We start from the raw sequence: 20,316 nt of genomic DNA, 5'->3' as shown, positions 1-20,316 counted from the left end.
TGGAGAGGCATGGCTGAAAAAGGAAGTGGGGGAGGGGTGACCCACTCCTAGGCCAGGACTTATCTAGGCCAGGGACAGGAAAAGGTGTGGCCAGGTGGGGAAAAGGTGTGGCCACACTGGATCTGGATGTGAACTCAGGGCCTGGGACCCTCCTATGGCCAGATGGGAGGCATGTGACCAGAGGTGGCCCAGAATGTGACCTAGCAGGAAGGGAAGGTGACTGCTTCCAAGTGTGCCAGTTACCTAGGTAACACAGATACCTAGGTAATGCAGAAACTTAGCCAAGAGGTAGGGAGCTGTCTTTACAGGGGGCAGACCTTACGTCAGTATCACCAGGGACAGGTGCACATAGATTATCCTTGGTATGAAGTATGAGTGTCACTGTTAAAACTTTCCCTGGTAATTTCGATGGCAATTGGTGAGGAAGATGGATTAGCTGCCATGCATCAGATGTTAGACATAAGAAAATGGCAATTCTAAAGCTCTTGCCAAGGTTAACATGCTGAGGAAAGAAGAGGCCAAGTGATTCATCAGCAGTTGCAGCTAAGTGTGAAGCCGAAGAGTCCAGCATGCAGCAGAGATTGATTGCATACAAAAGGATCAGGCAAATAAGAATATGCATTGGCCGATAACAGAAAGCAGACTTCCCGCTGGTGACAGGGGATTTATAAATATGGAGGAAGGATATGTTAATCGGAGTTCTCTGGAGAAATGGAACCAATAGGCTACACATAGCTACGTAGGAGGAGATTTATTATGTGCCTTGGCTCACACAGTGATGGAGGCCAGGAAGCTCTACCATATTTGGTTTAGAAAATGAGTCCAGTCTGAGTCTGAAGGCCTATGAACCACCGAAGTTGGTGGTGTCATTTTCAGTCCTAAGTTGAGGACATGAGAACTGGGAAGGTAGCAGCTGGTACAAGGCCTGCAACTACAAGTCTAGTATCTGACAACAGAAAACAAAACAAAACAGATGTTTCAGCTCAAGAAGAAAGAGAGAAAGTGCTCCATCACTTTACCTTTTCATTCTTTTTGAGCAAGCTTTCAATGGATAAAACTAGACCTAGACCCACCCATGGTGATGTGAGCAAATCTTTGTTTAGTTATTGGTTCAAATACTACCCTAGAAACACTCAGACATGCTCAGAATTGTTCTTGAACACTTTCTGGCTATCTCTTTATCCTATTGAGTTGAATCCAAATTTATTGACAATAAAATTAAATATTGTGAAGGGGGGAAAAAACTCAGAGATGCGCAGGCACCGGTGGCTCATACCTGTAATCCTAGCTACTTAGGAGGCTGAGATTTGAGGATTGTTGTTCAAAGCCAGCATGGGCAGGAAAATCCATGAGACTCTTATCAATAAACTACTCAGGAAAAGCCAGAAGTGGTGCTGTGGCTCAAGTGTTCACCTTGAAAAAAGAGAAACTCGGGGACAGCACCCAAGCCCCAGGATCGGAAAAAGTCCCAGGCTGCATCTGGTATGATCGATAAGCTCAAGTGTGTGGTGTTTCTGATATATACACATATATTCTTTATTGGAACAAATAATTAGTTTGTGCCTTATGCTGGCATATGACAGTTGTTAACTATACTGACAAGATGTATAATCATTCAGTCCTGGCAAGGGTTGTAATCAAGATGGAAATCAAATGGAGTAATCAAAATGGTATGATTCAGGTCAAAACAGTTTCACAAAATGGAGTAACTAAGGGCTAGGCACAGCCTGAAAGCTGCTGTATACAACAGAGAGTAGGTCTGCCTACAACTAGATTTGTAGCTTCACAAGAAAAATAGTATTTTGACTATTGCACTCTAGTGTGGAGGATTTTTTTTTTATGATCAGTTGTGGGCTTGAACTTAGGACCTAGGGGCTGTTTCTGAGCTCTTTTACTCAAGGCTAGTGCTCTATCACTGTGAGCCACAGCCCCACTTCTAGTTTTCTGGTGGTTAATTGGAGGTAAGGGTATCACAGAGTTTCTTGCTTGGGCTGGCTTCGAACCTATCTCAGGTCTCAGCTTCCTGAGTAGCTAGGATTACAGCTAGTCTGCAGGATTTCTATTTAGCTAAGTGGAAATAGAAAAATCTCAATTTTGGTTTTTCTTCACTTGTTCCCACCCTGACCCCAAATCCATTTTAATGTTTCTGGCCCTAGTCTACTCAGGATGCTGACTATACCCTGCAGATCCCTTTTCAAGATTATTTTTTCCTATTCCTGGTTCTGTGCATTTCCATAGGAATGATAGTATTAGCTTTATGTCTTTTTCCTGGTGAACATCTGGAAGGCAAAGAAAAATATCACAGCTATCTTTGTGATACATGCTGTGATTTATAGTGCTTTCCCCATGGGTACCCTGCTCACTGAGTGAACTGTTGCAGGTATTTTTGTCTGGGATGAATTTCCACCAAAAGGATGCTAAGTAATTGTTTTGGCTACAGTGCATTGAGTTGCACTGGAAGTAGTTTACACCATAGGGTATATGTGAGCTAGCTACTCCAGGAGTCTGAAGGGCAGTAGTATATTCAGCAATTTAGTGAAGACCATCCTTTGTCCTCACTGCCTTCAGCATTTTGGTCTTTTTGCATGCTTGTCACTTCCTGCGTAGTAGATGACTGCCAACATGCCAGGCTGCCTTTTCTTCTTCTTTTTTTCAGGCTGCCTTTTCTTATGCCACCATGTAAAAGGAGGGAAGCACAGTGTGTCATCTAATGTGTCTGGCCAGGTCAGAATTACAGATCATCCCTAGACGAGTCACTGAGGAAGGAGAATGGAATGACCCTGACCCATTTGGAATAAGCCTGGTGTAGCCAATGAAGTGGGCCAAGAGTGTACTTCTCCTGAGCCCCACAGTAAGCACAGAAGCACTATTTCTTTGTTTTATCTCTTATATATCTTCATAAGCAAAAAGAACAAGAGCAGCTTTCTCCATCTGACCTTGCCTGCTGGCCCAAAAGAATTCATGTGCTCAAAAACTGAGCAAGGACATCATAAAAAAAAAAAAAAAAAGACACGTATCCTGGAAAAGCAAACCCTTGGGAAAATGACTCTTCCAGGCACAAAGTACTTATGTCAAGGATGGACATCAGTCTTGAGAAAAAAAAAAGTATGGCAAAATGCATCCTTTCTTTGAAGGGATGTCCAAACATACTGATTCAAGTTTAGCAGAGTAGGTCATTCTTAGGACTGTAACACAACGAGTAAGTAGATGCACCAAGTGTGAGGACAAAGAAAAATACTCATCCTAAAATAATTTAAAATCAAACCTTGCCTTGATCAGATGTCAAAAAGCCTGGTGTGTCTCCTTTTGAGCACCCTCAACTCTCTGTTGGAGCATGCCTGTTAGCCCAGTGAGCTCCCTTCCATAGCTTAGCACGCTCCTTCCCCTCTCCACAGCTTAGCATGCTCCCTTCCTAGGCAACACTGGGCCCATTCAGTAAAGGCAGTCAGTAATCCGCCTGCAACCCCCTCTACCTTGGGATGGCACTTCTCTGGGGCAGCTACCACCATAGAAGGCAGCAGGAGCCCCTTAGAGTGACCTTCAGGTCTGGGCAGCTGCAGGACCCTTACCTACTATTTGGATAGCAGCCATAAACCCTAGTCCGCCATGATGAAGCCCCTGGCCCTCATGTCCACACCAGGGTCTCTGCCTCCTAGGCTCTTCTAGTCCCTCCTAAACCTCCTAGGTTATATAGATCACCCCAGACAGTAGCTTGCCCTTCTTCTCACTTCTCCCTTGTGAGAAGGGGTCGTGCCGGGCCCTTTCCCGGCAGTAAACCTTTCTTTGTTCTCTGTACCTGGATGTCTGCGTGGTTTTCTGGCAAAGTCCAAATAATCGAACAGTGCCTCGGCCTGTTCACTTGCCCACTCGCTTGCTTACTCAATAAGGCCCGGCCAACTTTCCCTAACCATTGTGACTTGTCTGGAAATCCCTATTCTGCTACGAAGTCAAGGACTTGGGACTGAAACCCTAGGTGGAGGGAGGGTCCCTGCTTCTAGAGGGAAACTTCACAAACCCTTCCCTGAAGAGGTGACAGGGCCTCTGCAGGACCAGCACGCGGGGCCTGGGTACTGCTTACTGCACCGACTCCGCTTCTGATGTTCCTTTGAGGAAACAAACCATGTTCTCAGCATCAAAGAGAACTTCTGGGAAACAGCGTTTGCTCCCGATCCAGACCTCGGGGGTGAAATGGATGAACGCATCGCGGGCACTACACGGCCTGCAGCTGCCCCTTTTAGTCTGAGAATCAACGGCGGGCCCCACGCGGTTAACATGGTTTAGGAGAACATCAAAGGAACACCTTCCACTTTTGCTGCCTCTTATGATCTCGCTGCGTCCAGGGGGCGAGGAAGACGGGCGAGCCCAGGCCCGGACTGCAGGGGGTCCGGCTGCACCCCGGTCCGCAGGGCAGAAGGACGCGGACCGGAGCCCGGGGGCCTTGGGGCCGGTGTCCCGGCGGGCGCGGGCGGAGGGCGGGGGCAGTCCCCGCGGGCCCGGGCGGGCGGGCGGCCTCCAGCCACAGGCGTCGCTGTGGTCCGCGCGCGGGCCCGGGAGCCGGTTCCGCCGGGCGCCGGCGCTCGCGCCCAGCAGGGTTTTAGTTTCTGGCGCGAACTTCCGCCGTCCCGAAGTTGCAAGGAGGCAGGGCGCGATGTCGGGGGACAGCGGCGGCTGCGGGCCCGAGGCCCGGGGCCGAGGCCGCGACCCGCACCGGGACCGCACCGGCTCGCGCTCCCGCTCGCGCTCCCCGCTGTCCCGGCGCGGCGCCGCGCCCGAACGCCGGGCGGCCCCGGAGGGCCCGAGCCTGGACGACTCGGACCCGTCGGATTCCGGGGACGAGATGATGGACCCGGCCGCGCTGGAGGAGGAGACGGACCACGGCCTGTGCCGCCAGATCCGCCACCAGTACCGGGCGCTCATCAACTCCGTCCAGCGTAAGGCGCGGGCGCCTTCGGGGCTGGCGCGGGCCGGGTCTGGCCGGGCGCGGGTCCGCACCACCTTGGCGGGCCCGCCGGAAGAGCGGGGGGCGCCGGCGCCGCGCGCTCCCGCCTTCCGCCCGGCGGCGGGGCCGAGCCGGACGCGGCTCCCCGCGGCTGCACCGGGGGCTGCGCTCCTCCGCGGGCGCGCGGGCCCTGCGGGCGCCGTGACCCCGCCGCCGTCAGGAGCGCGCGCGCGCTCCCCGTTGGGCCGGGGCTAAGTTTAGCCACCGCGCTACACCGGGGACCCCCCGCACCCCGGGCGGCGGACGAGGGAGCCCTGTGGGTTGGGGGAGGGGGACACGTCCGCGGCCTCGCGCGGAGCCTGCCTTCCCCATGCCTGTCCGGTTAGCGGGGAATTAGCACGGCGCTAACTCCAGGCAGCGCCTCGTTCCTGGACGGAGAAGCACCTTTCTCAAAGTTCGCATGTTTCCTTTTTCCATAGAAAACCGAGAGGATATACTGAATGCTAGTGACAAATTAACGGAAGTCCTTGAAGAGGCCAACACTCTGTTTAATGGAGGTGATTCATTATCGTGTGCTACCATACACACGTTTTTCTGAGCATGTTAGTTTTGTTGGAGTCAAAGTGCTTTACCAGGTGGGAAACCGAGGTCTTTCCGTACGGGGACAATGCTACTTTTATTTGCATTTACCTTTTGCTAGGCATATACCAATTGCTTCACATCCAATTCTGGGGGGAGGGGTCCCCCCACAGTGTTTGAACAGGCCTCTCACCCTTATTTTGTTGCCTGTGAACATTTGAGAGCTATGCATGCATGGATCCCATTCATTGACTGGATGAATAGAGAACCGAGCCAGCCTCAGACATTGTGTTGTTTTTCCTGACCTCTGCTCTCGGTCTCCTTTCCCTCAGTGAGTGGTTTGCCTATAATGCAGTGCAGGAAGTCAGGCCTCCATGTACCTGCTGGGCACCAATCAGAGGCAGGAGAGAAAGGATCCAGCTCAGAGCATTGAAGTCTGGATTATGGCACTTTGAAAAATAATTTTAGTTTGAGTCAGTGCTGGTGGCTCCTGCCTTCTGTCCTAGCTACTTAGGAATCTGAGATCTGAGGATCAGGGTTTGAAGCCAGCCTGGGCAGAAAAGTCCATGACACTGTTACCTCCAAGAAGCTACCAAAAAAGAAGGAGGTGGAATCATCGCTCAAATGGTGGAGTGCTAGCCTTGAGCCCAAAAGCTCAGGGACAGTGCCTGGGCCCTGAGTTAAAGTTCCAGGACTGACACCCACGTGCACACACGAATCCTAGTTTGAATTAAAAGCAGCAGCCCCAGCTGTGGTAGTGGTGGTCTGTGTTCAGTGACAGAGGACAGATGGCAGTACTCTCTAGGACAACTACCCAGACTATTGTTCCTCCAGACCCCTCACAGTTCTGTGGGAACAGAAAGGGGGAATGCAGATAAACACAGTGGTTTAAAAAAAAAATGTCAATGGGATTGACTATGTACCAACTCCTTAATTCCTCATATCCTTTGAGGACCGGAATACTTCTAGTCATTTTCTAGTATGGCTGCTTATCTGCTTTGAGCACCTGGAGTCTACAAGTTCCCCCCATTGGGTCTTTTTGGATATGACCATGGTCTCCTTTCAACTCTCCTTGGTCTACTACATTTGCTATATCTAAATTCTCCTGCAGAAACCTCAGAACCAAATAGTCCTCTTTCTTTCACTGGGCTAGACCCCTCCCCCACCCCCATAGCTACTTGCTTCTATCAAACAGCCTGGATCCACAATCTCACCACTGGCATTTCTGACTCACTTACTCCCTTGATATTTACTCTACATCTGATTAGCTCTTTACCCACCTTGTCACATCTCTTCTACTTGTCGATTTCCTGGGTTTGAGGTGGAGGTTTAAGTTGAAATTATTCACTCAATTTGGCCCTAGGAATTGCTCACAAATAGAATTTTAGATGCTTGGCATCAGTGGATCTGATGTCTAGTTCTTTAGAGACCTTGCATCCATCCAGAACATGGTATTTTCACTTTTCTTGTATGTGCCATGGGGTTGATGGGCAAGAAGATAGAGAATAGAGCCCAGGAACACAACCAGTGTCTGTCCATGTTTCCACTTTGATCCTTTCCTCATTGTCACCTTTCTCTCCCCACCCCCCCCACCCCCCCCTCTTTCTCTATCCTGCAGCTTGATATCAGGGCCTGGGTGCTGTTTCTTAGCTTTTTCACTCAAGACTGCTTCTCTACCACTTGAGCTGAAGCTCCACTTTCAGCTTTTCAGTGATTAATTGGAAATAAGAGTCTCAGACTTCCCTGCCTAGACTGACTTCAAGCCGTAATCCTTAGATCTCAGCTTCCTGAATAGCTTGGATTATAGGCATGAACTAGCTACTTCCATGGGGTTTTTTAGTCAGGTTAGCATGATGAAAACCTTTCCCCTTTGAGAACAAACAATGAGTAAGAACAAAAACTTGAATCAAGTTCTCCAGCCATATCTTGGCTGTTTCTGTGGGGATTGCTCAGGAAGAAAATCACTACTGGGAATGACGTAGCCTTGAGGGGCAAGCCGGGTAGTGGCGTTGAACTTGAGTAGGTTCATCTCCTCTTAGCTTCCTTGAGAGTCCTCTTTGTAGGCATTCTCAAACCACTCTTGTGATCTCTGTCATTACAGGGTCTATTAAACTTTGCCTTCCTGGTCGTACTTTTTCTTCCAGTTGGTTGAACCTTCCTTCACCTCCCTCGACTTCATACCATCTCGCTCCTATGTGTAGTGGACATTCAGTGATTTCTATGGAGTGCTGATTCAATTGGGTTAATTGAGTCAAAGGGAAAAACCAGATGTTTCACATGACAGAGGTTTTGTTTCTCTAGGATTATGAAGCAGTTGTAGTTCGGTATAAAAACTAGAAAACCAACTGGCTTTTGGGAAGCCTGGTCAGCCCTGAGATTTGGGGATGGAGCCACTTCTAGAAGTGGGTCTGGTCTGTTTCTAGCCTATCCAGACATTTTGTAAGTAGTTATAAATAACAAGGAAAATGTCTAAGGATACTGTATATTTCCTAATATGTGTGTTTCCTTTTCTCCATAGTGTCCCGAGCAAGAGAAGCAGTCTTAGATGCCCACTTTCTCGTTCTGGCTTCAGATTTGGGCAAAGAGAAAGCAAAACAGCTGCGCTCTGATCTGAGCTCATTTGATATGTTAAGATACGTTGAAGCTCTAGTAAGTTCAAAGCTACAGAGTTTTAATTTGAAAAAAATTTTTGTATAATTACCTTCTCTGCTTCTATCACTTTGTCAGTAATTTTCACTATATTTCCTTTTTCTTCTTTTTTTTTTTCCCCTGGACACAGCCTCCTCTAAAAAGATCTTATCAAATTAAAAGATGAAAGATGAGCCATGTGTTAAGAGTTTTGAGTGGGAACTTGGAGCACTTTGAGAATCTCTCAGTTTTTTGTTTTAGGACTCTGAGTACTCTGGTTACTCAGTCACTTCATGTGTATTCTAGATCCTTCTCAGCCTGGGATGGGTTACAGGGGAGGGCACACAGCAGCGGCAGAGCTCAGTTGGAGAGGAGTTAGACTGATGAGGAGGTCTATTTTGGTTACCTTTGAGCATATTTAATAGCCACATGATATGATGGCAGTTTTTGTTTTGTTTTGATTTATTCACCTTTCTTTGCCTCTTAGTAAGTTTGAATATTTACACCTGAAATTTAAAAACATTTTTGGATGAAGTTGTCAAAAAAAAAAAAAAAAGCACACAGTGATCTTTCGTGGCACTTTGTTGTTTGAGACAGCTTTGTCCTGGCACACAAAGATCTGTGTTGGTGTGAACGTTGAATTTAGGGCTGCATACTTTGTTTAAATGGTTATTAGAATGATTTAGGCTGGGTGTGGTAGACCAGGTCTGTGTGGCCGACATGTTGAGACTGTCTCAAAATAAAAATTAAAAAGTAGGGGTACAGTAGCTCAGTGGGTAGAGTACTTGTCAAGCATGTGTGAGACCTTGGTTTCATCCTCAGTATTGAGGATAGAGGTAGGGAGGGGAAGAAGAAAAAAAAGAAATTTAGTGAGATCTGACCAAATAACATGATTATTTTGTAAAGTCATAATGCAGATAATGATTTTCCAATTTGTTTTTAAAACCTTAATATAAACCTTAAAAATGTTTTATTTGAAACAAAGTTTTATTTAAAAGAATAATACAGGCTGGGAATGTGGCTTAGTAGTAGAGTGCTTGCTTAGCATGCATGAAGTCCTGGGGTCAATTCCTCAGTACCACATAAACAGAAAAAGCTGGAAGTAGTGTTATGGCTCAAGTGGTAGAGTGCTAGCCTTGAGCACAGAGAGGCTCAGGAATAGTGCCCAGGCTCTGAGTTCAAGCTCCAGGACTAGCCAGAAAAAAGGAATAATACATTTAGGGAAACACAATACTTAGTATATCTATGTAGATACTAAGTTGTTTTGGTGTGTGTTGTTTGGGTGCCAGTCCTAGCCTAGGCACTGTGCCTGAGTTTTTGTTTTTGTTTTTGTTTTTGTTTTTTGGGGTCCGGTCGTGGGGCCTGAACTCTGGGCCTGGGCGCTGTCCCTCAGCTCTTCAGCTCAAGGCTAGCGCTCTACCACTTGAGCCACAGCACCACTTCCGGCTTTTTTCTTTTTGCTTATGTGGTGCTGAGGAATTGAACCCAGGGCCTCAGGCATGCAAGGCAAAAAGCGCTCTACCACTGAGCCACCTTCCCAGCCCTGTGCCTGAGTTTTTATGTTCAAGGCTTGTGCTCTTTCACTTGAGCCATAGTTCCACTTCTGGCATTTTTTTTTTTTTTACTATTTTTTTTTTTTTTCTGTTGGTTTTGAGGCTTGAATTCTGGGCCTGGGCGCGGTCCCTGAGCTCTTCAGCTCAAGGCGAGTACTCTACCACTTAGGCCAAATGCCACTTCCAGTTTTCTGGTGGGTTATTGGAGATAAAAGTCTCATGGACTTTCCTGTCCAGGCTGGCTTTAACCATGATCCTCAGATCTCAGCCTCCTGAGTAGCTAGGATTATAGGCATGAGCCACCTAATTAAAAAATTACTTTTTAAAATAAGGTAAAGCTCTCTACTTAAAAAAATAAAATAAATTTTAGAAGTCTTAAAGCAATAAATATAAAACTTGACATGTATGGTAGTGTGGACTTGGGTTGGGGAAGGCCTTCTCAGGAATAAAGCATCCAACATAGATGCTGAGGAGAAGGTTGGTAGACCTGAGCAGACAACAGTGGAAACTTCCTGCTAAGGAGATATAGTGGTGACGGGATGCCAGGTGGAGGATAGCTGGGAGCCCATCATGTGACTTCAACCAGACCTTGCAAGTACTGTAAGCTCTTTGGAGCTTACTTACCCTTGATAAAGTTGAGCTCTTCAAGGGTTTTGTAGTTATTGTTTATGACATTACCATTTTACTTGAAGAACTTCTAGCATTTGACAGGATAATGCAATGAGCTATGATCTATTTTGAAGAAAGTTCCAGGAGCTGCTGAGAAGAATATATACTGAGTTGTTGTTGGGTGGGTGGAAAACTATGTAGATTTCAATTAAGTTCACTTGAGATATGGCATCATTTAATTAGGAGGCTTCTTTGCCAATTCTCTGGTTGGTAGATCTGTCCTTTGGTGAGAGTGGGGTATTAAAGTCTCCTAGTATTATTGTATTTGGATCTATTTTTTTCCTGTCTGAGGGTATTTGCTTAACATATTTGGGTGCTCCATTGTTGGGAGAGTTGATAATGGTATTATCCTCTTCTTGGATTGTTCCCTGTATTACTATGTAGTGTCCTTTGTCTTTTTGTATTGATTTTAATGAAAAGTTTATTTTGTCAAATATCAGGATGGCAACTCCGGCCTTCTTGCTGGGAACATTTGCATGGTAGATTTTCCTCCATCCCTTCACTCAAAGTTTGTTTTTATCTTTGGCTGTGAGATGGGTCTCTTGAAGACAACAAACGGATGGATCTTGTTTTCTGATGCAATCTGTAGTTCTTTTTCTTTTGATTGCTGAATTGAGTCCATTAATATTTATGTTTATTATAGAGAGATACATTATGTTTCCTGTCATTTTCCTGCTTTCCTCCTGTGCTTACTAAGTTGGTCTTCTAGTGATATCTGTCTGATGGGGATTCCTGATCATGATTATTTTCTTCAGATTATATTCCTTCTCTTAATATTCTTTGTAGTGCTGGCCTATTTATGAACTTATTTGTTTTTCTTTACTATTAAAAATTTTAGTTTCTCTATTTGAATGTGAATGCTAGCTTCACTGGATATACCAGTCTGGGTTGGCAGTTACTGGTTCTCAGGGCTCGGATGGTACTTTCCCAGGCTTTCCTTGCATTCAGTGAATCTGATGTTTTCCCCATTTAGTATAGCTCCTTCTTTGCTTTTGCCTCATGTAAGATTCTTCATTGTTTAACTCTAGCATTTTTACCTATGATGTGCTTAGAAGTGTTACTCATGGGATCCTGTTTGCTAGGTGTTTGTATGCTTGCTTCTGTGAGATTTTCTCTTTTAAGATTGGGGATATTTTTGGTGATAATTTTATTGAATAAGTGTTGCATCCCTCTATTCTGGTATTCCTCACCTTGGTCAACCCCAATTATATGAAGTTTAAATTTCTTGGCATTGTCTGCTTGTTCTTGGACTTCCCTTTAGCATATTTTGAATGTTTTTTCCATTTCTGTAACTTTTTTCCCCCAGTTGCTGCATTTTGTCTTCAGTACCTGTTCTTCTATTTTCCATTTCGTTCACTCTATTAACTATGGCTTCCATTGTGGTTTGCATGGAGGAAATCGATCCATTTATCATTTCTATGTCAGTTCTCAAAGTATTAATTTCGTCTTTTAATGAGGTGTGTACTGCATCTATTCTTGAGGGCATCTCTTGTTTGAAATCCTGGGCTTCTTTTGATAAGTCGTTTCTTTGTTTAAATTTCAGATCCATTTCTCTCTTTAATACTTGTGTCATTGTCTCTATCAGCTCTTGGATGTAGCATTTGTTTTCCATTTCTTTTTTGCTTTCACTGGAGTTCTTCCCTGAGTGACTGTTGGCCTTTGGGGGTGGTTTGCTGTCTTGGCTGTTGATGAATCTTGTAATTTTTTGCTGTGATTTTCGCATGAGGATTCAGGGATTATTGGAGTTGTTTTGGTCAATAGGTGGCTGCCTTGGCTTGGTTTTGGGTTGGTTCTTGGGTCAGTAACACCTGCCTGGAACACACAGGTGTGGCTTCTTCCACTAGCGCTGGCTGCTGGAGCCCTGGAGCCCAGTTCCTGACTTCAGACTAGGGGCCAGCAGCACAGCTCTGCGTGGTCTTCTGCCCCCTGGGGACCCAGGCAGGGCTTGTTCAGCTGCAGGCTGCTGGAGCCCACACACCAGTTCGAGGACTGGCAGCGACCTGGCCAGCTGGGTGCACTCCACGGGTTGCTGGGGTGCTTTCACAGTTCCCAGCTTTGGGGGGACTAGTAGTCTAGGCGGGAGGGGGAGGGGTCCGGGTCTAGCTCGGGTTACTGCCAGCTCTGGTCTCCCGTGGCGGGATGGGGGGTGCCCCCCCCCCAAGGGTACTCACTTGTCCTGAACCTGGTTAAGGGCTGTCCAGTGGTGGTGTGGCGGGTCGCTGTATCTGTGTACTGTAGATTGCTGGTTGCCATCGTGCTGTGTTGCGAGGACTGTGGGTAGGGCAGGGTGGTGATGGGGGCTCCGGGTCTGGGTTTCATGGTCTCTGTCTCTGTTTACACTGTTCGGGTCCAGCACCAGTGCTGGAGTTCTACGGATCACTTTGGCTTTAGGGTCCCAGGCAGCCCAGGGCAGGGCTGCTTTGGCAGCTTGGCCACTAGCAAGGGGTAGGGGAAGGGTCTTTGTTTTTCTTCTTTTGGTGCTGGTCCTAAGACTTGAACCCAGGGCTTAAGCGCTGTCCCTGAGCATTTTTGCTCAAGGCTAGTGTTCTGCCACTTGACCCATCACTCCCCTTGGGGCTTTTTGGCAGTTTATTAGAGATAAAGAGTGTCACAGACTTTCCTGCCTGGGCTGGCTTCAAACCTCCATCCTCAGATCTCACTCAAGCTTCCTGAGTAGTTAAGATTACAGTGTGGACCGCTGGCAAACAGCCTAGCTAGCATTCTTGATTGGCCTGCCGGGGGCTAGAGCTGTGTCTTTCTTGTGGGCACCTATACCCAGTAGAGGAACGGTAGAGCAGTAACATGTTAATTGTGACAACCAAAATTTTAGCATTGCCCAAAGATCCCTAATCACCCTGGTGAGAATCGCTGGTCTTTAGTCATTTGTTTCTCACCCAAAGTTCTACATGCATTGGAGCATATTTTCTATCAAAGAGAAGATAACCTTTGAGTAGGAATTTATATATAATGTTTACAGTAATTGAGCCAACATAATAATATGCTGAAAACAAGCTTTGTTTCTGGCCTCTTAAAGGTGTAGCGATAAAGATTATTGGATGTGGTAAATGATTGCTTGTGGCTTTACCTTTTTTTCTTTTTCTTTTTCTTATAGCTGACATATATGGGTATAAATCCACTAGAAGCTGAAGAATTCATCCGTGATGGAGATAGTTCTGATTTGGAACTTATAGTTTATGATTCCTGGACAATACCGGGAAAAACAGCAGAAAACACCTTTAATAAAACCCATACGTTCCACTTCCTGTAAGATCATTTAAAAACTTCAATAGACTAAACCTTTGTCTTTTATTGTAGGGACAAATACTGTTCCAAATTAGAGAGGTTACCACCATGAAGCCATTTTTTGGACTATGTAGACTTAGAAGTCCATGAACTCTTTTTGTAGATGGGGCCTCAAAGCTATCTCTCATTCTGCTTTAGCAAGGCTCTGTGCTGGCATGTTGGTATTCTAGCACATCAGATTTTGGGTCTGTAGCAAACATGGAGTTTTGTCCTATCATCTTTGAAATCCTTGTCATGTAAGACAGATTTGTGCGTAATACACAAGGGTCATTAATTGTAGTGTCCTGTGGAGTGATCACTCAACCTATATTGGAGACTATTTGAATTACTAGCACATCAACTGCCTAGTTTACTGTTTGGATACAACTCAAAATTTTTTTTTAAATCATAATTTTATCATATTTAAGGATGCAACTCTCATTTTCAGAAGTTTTTCTTTATACTCAGATGAAATTGGCTTCTGTCTACCTTCTTAGTTTGGTACCAGGGAGAAACGAAGAAGTGCTTTAGCTGGTTCTTTTGTTAGACATCATTCAGGCACCTTGGTCCAGTTGCCTAGGGCATATTTTTCTTTAGGATAACCTTCTAAATTGGTTCAGTCCTTTCTTCCTTATATGATACAGCTCCTGGACATTAATTCTTTAATTCACCCTTTTAGACATCTTGAGATTAAGGTAGAATCACAGTTAGAAGACCTGGCAGGTACATACACCAGACAGTGGGACAGGACACTGTGAAGGTGTTTGAGAAAGTATCTGATTGAGCCAAGCTCAAGGAGTTCTTCTAGAAAGACAGAAGGAGCATACAGGATGTCACAAACTGTCTTGTTCTGGTGATGCAGCCTACATTACTGATGTCTGATCTGAATTTGATTCTGCCATCTTACTGTTCTCAGTGAAATGAAGCAAAAACATTTGAAAGTATATTTCTCATTAGGTTGGGTTCGATACAAGGAGAGTTCCCTTTGCCAAAGCCCCGAATTGATCGTCCGAGAAGAGCCCGTACAATAGAAGAGCAGCGGGCAATGCCTGCTCAGGTTTGTTCCTTTAAACTACCTAAAGTTAAAATACCGTTGATGTCATGTACATGCAGTTGGCCATCTTTTTTTAGGATCTGGAGTCAGGTTTTGTTATTTAAATCATCATTTTATTTAAGCCTTAAATTTTTTATTTTTATAGTTTGGAGCTGTACTTGTATACCAGGATGTCTCAGATTCAGTGCTGTCAACACTTTAAGGCTGGATAGTGCTTTGTTCTGCGGAGATCTGGGCATAATGAGGTTTTAATAACATGTTTAACCTCTACCTACTAGATGTCAATCCTGCCTTCAGCACTCAGTTGTGACAGCCAAAACTCTAGTTATTGGCAGATGATACCTGGGTGGGAGAGGGGAGTATTAAAATTGAGAACCACTGTTTTAAAGTTCTTTTTGTATTTTTAACTACAGATTTTAAGATGGGGCTAAAATTGCTAGCAATTGCTAAGAAAACACTTTAGGAGTTTAGGTGTGCAAGAGAGAAGGAAAGATTATGAAGTAGCAAGCAAGGAGGCCAGGCAGTTTGACAGTGGATTCATTTTTTCCAGTTGAAATGTATGGAAGAATCTCATCAGGAAGCAACAGAAAAGGAAGTAGAAAGAATCTTGGGATTGTTGCAAACGTATTTTCGAGAAGATCGTAAGTATGACAAAATTAAAAGTAGAGCAGTTTGAGCTGGTGGCTCACTACTCAGAAGGCTAAGATCTGAGGATTGCAGTTCAATACCATCCTAGGTAGTAAAGTTCAAGTCCACCAAAAAGCTAGAAATGGAGCTGTAGCTCAAGTAGTAGAGCACCACCCTTGAGTTTTGATAAAGGGATAGCACCCAGATCCTGATTGCAAGCTCCAGTACAATCCCCATCCTCCCCAACATCACATGCAAGCATGACCAATTGGATTTATCAGATGTTTTATGTAACCAGTCAGGTTATTTTTATTTGAAATGTTTATTTAAAAGGCTCTTAAATTATTTAAAATTTAATTATAGTGTTTGAATGATTTTGATTCTTTCTGGTAATATATATTTATATTTAATGAGACTTCCTCCTTTTAGAAATAACTGCTTTTTTAGAAGATTTTTTCTTAATAATACTTGCCACTAAAGTGAGAAAAGAAAAAAGCCAACTCCTATCTTATCTCCTTACCCCCAGAGATAATCATTTGTGCAGCCTGATACATCAGCTTTCACTGTTTGTTGTTTATGTTTCAAAGTACTTTGGTTGGTTGCTGTTGGTTTTGTTTCTGTGTTTTTAAAACCAACATTTTCTTCTGGAATGTGACTTTTATGTGGTTATTCTTCCCTATTAATACATAGGGAGCTTTTTTTCATATATTTTCTCCTATTGGATAAAGTCCTTACTTCATTTTACTCTTGTACAAGATGGTGATACGATAATCTTGAGTGTAATGTTGCTATAGAATGGCTTTTAAGAGGATTGCCAGGCCAGCAGGGACCTGTTTTAATGATGTGCCAAGTTGACCTCCAGAATAGTTGTCTCCCTCCCAAAACAGAAGAATGTATTCCTAGACTGTCTGTGGCAAACACTAGGATGTAAATCTTTTTTTTTTTTTTTTTTTTTTTGGTCGGTAGTGGGACTTGAACTCTGGGCCTGGGCGCTGTCCCTCAGCTTTTCAGCTCAAGGCGAGCGCTCTACCACTTGAGCTACAGCGCCACTTCCGGTTTTCTTGTGGTTTATTGGAGATAGGAGTCTCACAGTCTCTCCTGCCCGGGCTGGCTTTGAACCGCGATCCTCAGATCTCAGCCTCCTGAGTAGCTAGGATTACAGGCGTGAGCCACCAGCGCCCGGCGATAGGATGTAAATCTTATTAGTCAGCAAGTGTCTTTCTGTTTTGAAGATCTTTTTCTCTTTTTTCTGTAGCTGATACTCCAATGTCCTTTTTTGACTTCGTGGTTGATCCACGTTCTTTTCCCCGTACAGTAGAAAACATCTTCCATGTCTCCTTCATTATACGGGTAAGAGTTCAGATTCCCTTAATGTTTTTCTATGCTTTTTAAAGGGTATGTAATAAAAGCTGTAGAGGAAAAATACTGGCATAATAATATAGGTTTGACTCACTAGAGCAAAATATTGGCATTCTATTAGTACGAGAGACTAGGTAAAATATTTTGTATACCTTGCTTTTTTGTATCTTTGAAATTACAGATTATCTTAATCTAGAAGTCCAAAGTCTGAAATGTTCCAAAATATGAAACTTTTTGAGTGCTGATATAATACCAAAGAGAATTCTACATCTAACCTCATGTTTCGGATCATAATTAAAAACATTGCCCAAAAACTTGTATTGACTGGTTTCTCAGAAATAACAAAAGAATATTTTGTCAATATTCCCAGTGGTAGAATTATAAATAATAAAAAAATGTGGGCATAATAAAGTATGCAAATTAGTTAAAGAACTCAGAATTTTCCTTAGGAGATTCAAGGTTGGAGGGTAATAGGTGGTGAAAGTTGATTAGAAACCTGAGCCAGACCCTGCTTAAAGAAAGATATTAAGAGAATTAGAATCTTCCACATTGTCTCATTAGAGTGGATGTTGATTGTCTACAGATTTTTCTCTATGAACAATTTTTTGCACCTAGTGGCTATAAGCTTGAGCCTAAATTTTGGTCTTTTTAAACTGTTTCTGTTTTAGGATGGTTTTGCAAGAATAAGACTTGACCAAGACCGACTGCCAATAATAGGTAAATTATACTGGAAATTTTAGATTCAGAGAAAATATTCTATTTTATTTATATATATATATTTGGGTCCGGTCGTGGGGCCTGAACTCTGGGCCTGGGCGCTGTCCCTCAGCTCTTCAGCTCAAGGCTAGCACTCTACCACTTGAGCCACAGTGCCACTTCTGGCTTTTTTCTTTTTGCTTATGTGGTGCTAAGGAATCGAACCCAGGGCCTCATGCATGCAAGGCAAGTGCTCTACCACTGAGCCACCTTCTCAGCCCCAGAGAAAATATTCTAGAGTATACAAAATGCTTTTTTAGCTGGGCGCTGGTGGCTCATACCTGTAGTCCTAGCTACTCAGAATGCTTGAGATCTGAGAGTCATGGTTTGAAGTCAGCCTGGACAGGATAGTCTGTGAAACTTATTTCTAATTAACCACCAAAAAGCCAAAAGTGGAGCTGGGGCTCAAGTGGTAGCTTTGAGAGCTACCCAACTCAAGTCAGAAAACATGACCATGGTTTAAACTTTTAATAGATTCAACCTTCATTGAGTCAACATCCGTTGTAAAAATTAACATTTTAATGGAGCAGTGTTTTCCAGGATTTCTCTTTCTGAGATTCTGTGAGTCTTGAGTCCTGGAATATTTCCCTCTATTTGTAACTCATGTCCTTCTCAGTTCTCCAGGAGTGAACATGGTCCTTTCATTGCACTTAACTTCACGCTGACAATTTCATATTGCACTCTTACTTGCTTTGTGGTTTAGTGCATACATATGCAGAAGTTTTCTGATGTTTTCGATATGTTAGTCTACGTTTTTTGTTTTTTTCCAAATGGAAGCAAGTGGGATTACTTGCAAGTTGATAATGCATAAAATCCTTGTCATATTTTAAATATCTTCTCGGTACAAGTTTCATTTCTGTTATCATTTGCTGTTCATATTCCCTGTTCTGATTTGATCATCTATAACATGTCTTTTAAACAGAGCCTGTTAATATTAATGATGAAAGTGAAGCCATCGATCATCATACCCAAATTAGGAATCAAGGAATTATAGCTTTGAGTTACCGTGACTGGGAGGTAAGAATGTGTGTTGCCCTCCTTGATTCTGGGGCTGACTTCTCTTGGTATGAATGCACTGCCCAAATGTTCTTTTCTTCCCCACTAGGAGATTGTGAAGACCTTTGAGATTTCCGAGCCTGCAATTGCTTTGGGTCAGAGCCAGCAGAGGCTAAGTGCTTGATGCCACTACAGGTGACATTTTCTATATGATAGCTGTGCAGTTTTATTAGTTTATTTGGCAATCCGAATCACACTTTTTTCCTACTCTATTGAGTGCTCTATTGTTCATAGAGAAAAATCTGTAGACAATCAACATCCACTCTAATGAGACAATGTAGAAGATACTGGTGCAAAAGACAGAGGCAGGATCTCGTGAGTGGGAGTCCCTTTATCCCTTCTAAGGATTGGTTACTTCAGTACAGCTGGAAATTCAGTGCAGGACACTTTGTTCCAGATCTGGATGGTTTTTTTTTTGTTTTTGTTTTTGCTTTTTGTTTTTGGTGTGGGTCCTGGGTCTTGAACTCGGGAGCTGTCCCTGAGCTTTTGTGCTCAAGGCTAGTGCTTTACAACTTGAACCAGAACTCTACTTCCAGCTTTTTTTTTTTTTTTTAATGGTTAACTGGAGCTAAGAGTCTCATGGATTTCCCTGTCCAGGCTGGCCTTGAACCATGTTCCTTAGATCTTAGCCTACTGAGTAGCTAGAATTAAGAGCATGCTCCACTTGCATCTGGTTAGATTTGGATTTTTAATGCCCTAACAAATTAATAACTTAGATGAGTTAACCCAGGGCTTTGGTGTAGTAGATAGGCACTCTGCCACAGGAGCCATGCCACTCCTCACCCTGCCCAAAGGGGGCATTTTTGAGCTAGATAATCATTACTTTTATTTTTCTAGCTCTAATAATTAACATGAGCCTTTTAAGGAATGTAGTCTTTATATGTTTCAATTAATTAATCTTTTGTTCTATGATCATTTCTGTTGAAGCATTTTGAGGGAAAGAAGCTATGCATTACTATATATGTGATATATCTATATCAATTTAAGTGATACATATGGATGTATATTTATGCATATATATATATATACACGTACATACACACACACATGCCCCAATAATGTAGAATAACATAGGCCCTACTCACTGAGGGCACAGTCCTTAGATTTCATTTATATGTATCACATGATCTTTGCATTTATCAACTGTTAACCAGCTCTTTTTCCTCCTTTTTTAGGACTCCATTGGATCATGTAATCCCAAAAAGGAAGAAGCATGTATTGTACATATTGTATGATTAAGCATTTTTAAAGATAGTTTTAGCAAACTGTAGCTTTTGATAGTTAAGAAGATTGTTATGATTGTCTTTGATTAAAGGAGATTCACTGCCATATAAATAATGGTATACAACAAGTAATTGTAGTTACTCATTTCTCTTGGAGTTTTTCTAGTGTGTCTTATTAAAAGTTTTTCTTAGGTTGTCAGTCCTATGGATCATTTTTTAGTTCTTTCAATGTCTCTACGTTGTAAAGTTAGCCAGTCAAATCAACCTCAGGTTTTCAGGTGTTTCATACAAAATTGCGTTTACACATTAAAATGGTCAAATAGCAGTAGCTGCCTACAATTTAGCCTTTGATTTGCACCCAGGGAGCTACTTAAGCCTTTGGTAAGCCAGGCTGAACTACTATCTCCAGCAACGCCAGCCCTGGGTCTACACACATGCTTTTCATCTCTTTGGAACTTTCTAGTCTGTCCTTGGTGCTTTCCGGGCTCCTTCTCTCATCTTCCAGCTTTCTGCTTCTACCCTGTTTCTCTCCATTCCTCTGGGGTCTGGAGTAGAGGTGCCTCTTTCTATGGAAGACTGGATTATGGCTCT

General features: G+C 43.7%; 1 protein-coding gene across 1 annotated transcript; it reads left to right on the top strand.

Annotated features, from left to right (window-relative positions):
- Window positions 1-4,597: 4,597 nt before the first annotated feature.
- On the top strand, window positions 4,598-19,924 carry Nsmce4a (NSE4 homolog A, SMC5-SMC6 complex component). The gene is made up of 11 exons (XM_069988202.1): window positions 4,598-4,931; window positions 5,419-5,496; window positions 8,037-8,167; window positions 13,481-13,632; window positions 14,608-14,707; window positions 15,255-15,345; window positions 16,587-16,681; window positions 17,359-17,407; window positions 18,369-18,463; window positions 18,552-18,637; window positions 19,678-19,924. Exons 1-10 carry the CDS (start codon window positions 4,649-4,651, stop codon window positions 18,624-18,626), a joined length of 1,149 nt encoding a protein of 382 aa, XP_069844303.1. The 5' UTR covers window positions 4,598-4,648; the 3' UTR covers window positions 18,627-18,637; window positions 19,678-19,924.
- Window positions 19,925-20,316: the final 392 nt, after the last annotated feature.

The sequence above is a fragment of the Dipodomys merriami genome, unplaced genomic scaffold, assembly GCF_024711535.1.
Source record: "Dipodomys merriami isolate MVZ:Mamm:240054 unplaced genomic scaffold, mDipMer1.0.p SCAF_35, whole genome shotgun sequence".
NCBI classification, from domain to species: domain Eukaryota; kingdom Metazoa; phylum Chordata; class Mammalia; order Rodentia; family Heteromyidae; genus Dipodomys; species Dipodomys merriami.
This window is presented reverse-complemented; position numbering and strand designations above follow the sequence as displayed.